This window comes from Apis dorsata, unplaced genomic scaffold (assembly GCF_000469605.1).
Source record: "Apis dorsata unplaced genomic scaffold, Apis dorsata 1.3 scaffold_342, whole genome shotgun sequence".
Lineage (NCBI taxonomy): Eukaryota > Metazoa > Arthropoda > Insecta > Hymenoptera > Apidae > Apis > Apis dorsata.
Genome location: NW_006263609.1, coordinates 248,219 through 249,348, shown reverse-complemented (window position 1 = coordinate 249,348; position 1,130 = coordinate 248,219). Strand labels below are relative to the sequence as shown.

General features: G+C 27.8%; 1 protein-coding gene across 1 annotated transcript in view; it reads right to left on the bottom strand.

Annotated features, from left to right (window-relative positions):
• Positions 1–351: 351 nt before the first annotated feature.
• The window catches only part of LOC102675103, a 4,390-nt gene continuing 3,611 nt past the window's right edge, over positions 352–1,130 (bottom strand). Inside the window, exon 4 of the mRNA XM_006618156.2 lies at positions 352–1,036. Within this exon, the coding sequence (XP_006618219.1) occupies positions 668–1,036 (369 nt within the window). The 3' untranslated portion in view covers positions 352–667. The remainder of the gene's footprint in view (positions 1,037–1,130) is intronic.

Below are 1,130 nucleotides of genomic sequence, written 5' to 3'. Positions count from 1 at the left end.
TAATACTTAACGAGATTCTTTAGATTTCCAAGAGGAATAAGTCAGACGTTCTACAAATAGATATTTCCAAGTAATTTCTATTTTATAAAATTTTTGTTAGGTTTAAATTGTTAAAAAAATTTTTTTTCATTCATTATTTATAATGAAAAATATTTAATAAAATCATTTAATTTTCATATTAATATACATATAAATTTTAGAAATATCTGAAATATTTGAAACTATTTTAATTTTAATTATAAAAAAATTTTATAAAATCTTATTTTATAAAATTTTATAAAATTATATAAAAATCCATAAGAAACCCTAAACATTTTGAATTTTTACATAAATTTGGAAAACTGTGGGATTCTAAAAAAAATTGTAAGATTTGAACTGATATTAAATCAAAAAATTTTTTTGATTATATTTTGTCCTAATGCATGAAAGAGTTACCCATTTATCAAAAGACAAACATTAATAAATAAGTAATTCTTTGATTTTTTTTTTTTTAATGCATCCATCCCGATATAAACGAGAAAGGAGAAATATTAGATATTAAAAATGGCGAAACAAAAGATTTAATGATAAAAGATCTAAATGTAGTGTAATGATTTAAATCGAGATTATTCGTTTTTCAAAGATCATCATTGATTATTCCTATTTTCTTTGATGAGAATCGTTATTATCAAGGTAGACAGGAACGTCGAGTGCGTACGGTTAACAAGGGATAAGACAAAGATTGTCCTTTTAATTGAGCTGTGATTTGTAAGAGATAAGCTTTTCCTGGTTGTAACCTCTTAAGGGTGAATGGAAGCGCTCGATCTTTCGGCGGATTTTCTTTTTCCTCGCAGATCTCGAAAGTATATTCGGAACGTCGTCGACGATGAAGGCCACATTGGTCTGGAATAGTTGTCATGCTGGCCAAAGACGAGCTGCTCTTTAATTCTCGTACTAGGATGCAATACTTGGCAGAACCTGCTGATTCCACCCCTACTGTCACCTCGTGGCAAGTTCTTAGGGATCCGTACTCACGTGGTATACTTCTCGTGGGAATCTAAACAAGATTTTCAGCTTTTTTTAAGGAGAATATATCTTATAATTCTGAAGTTTAAATATTTATTCTTAATCGTTGATATTTTTAAAAAATA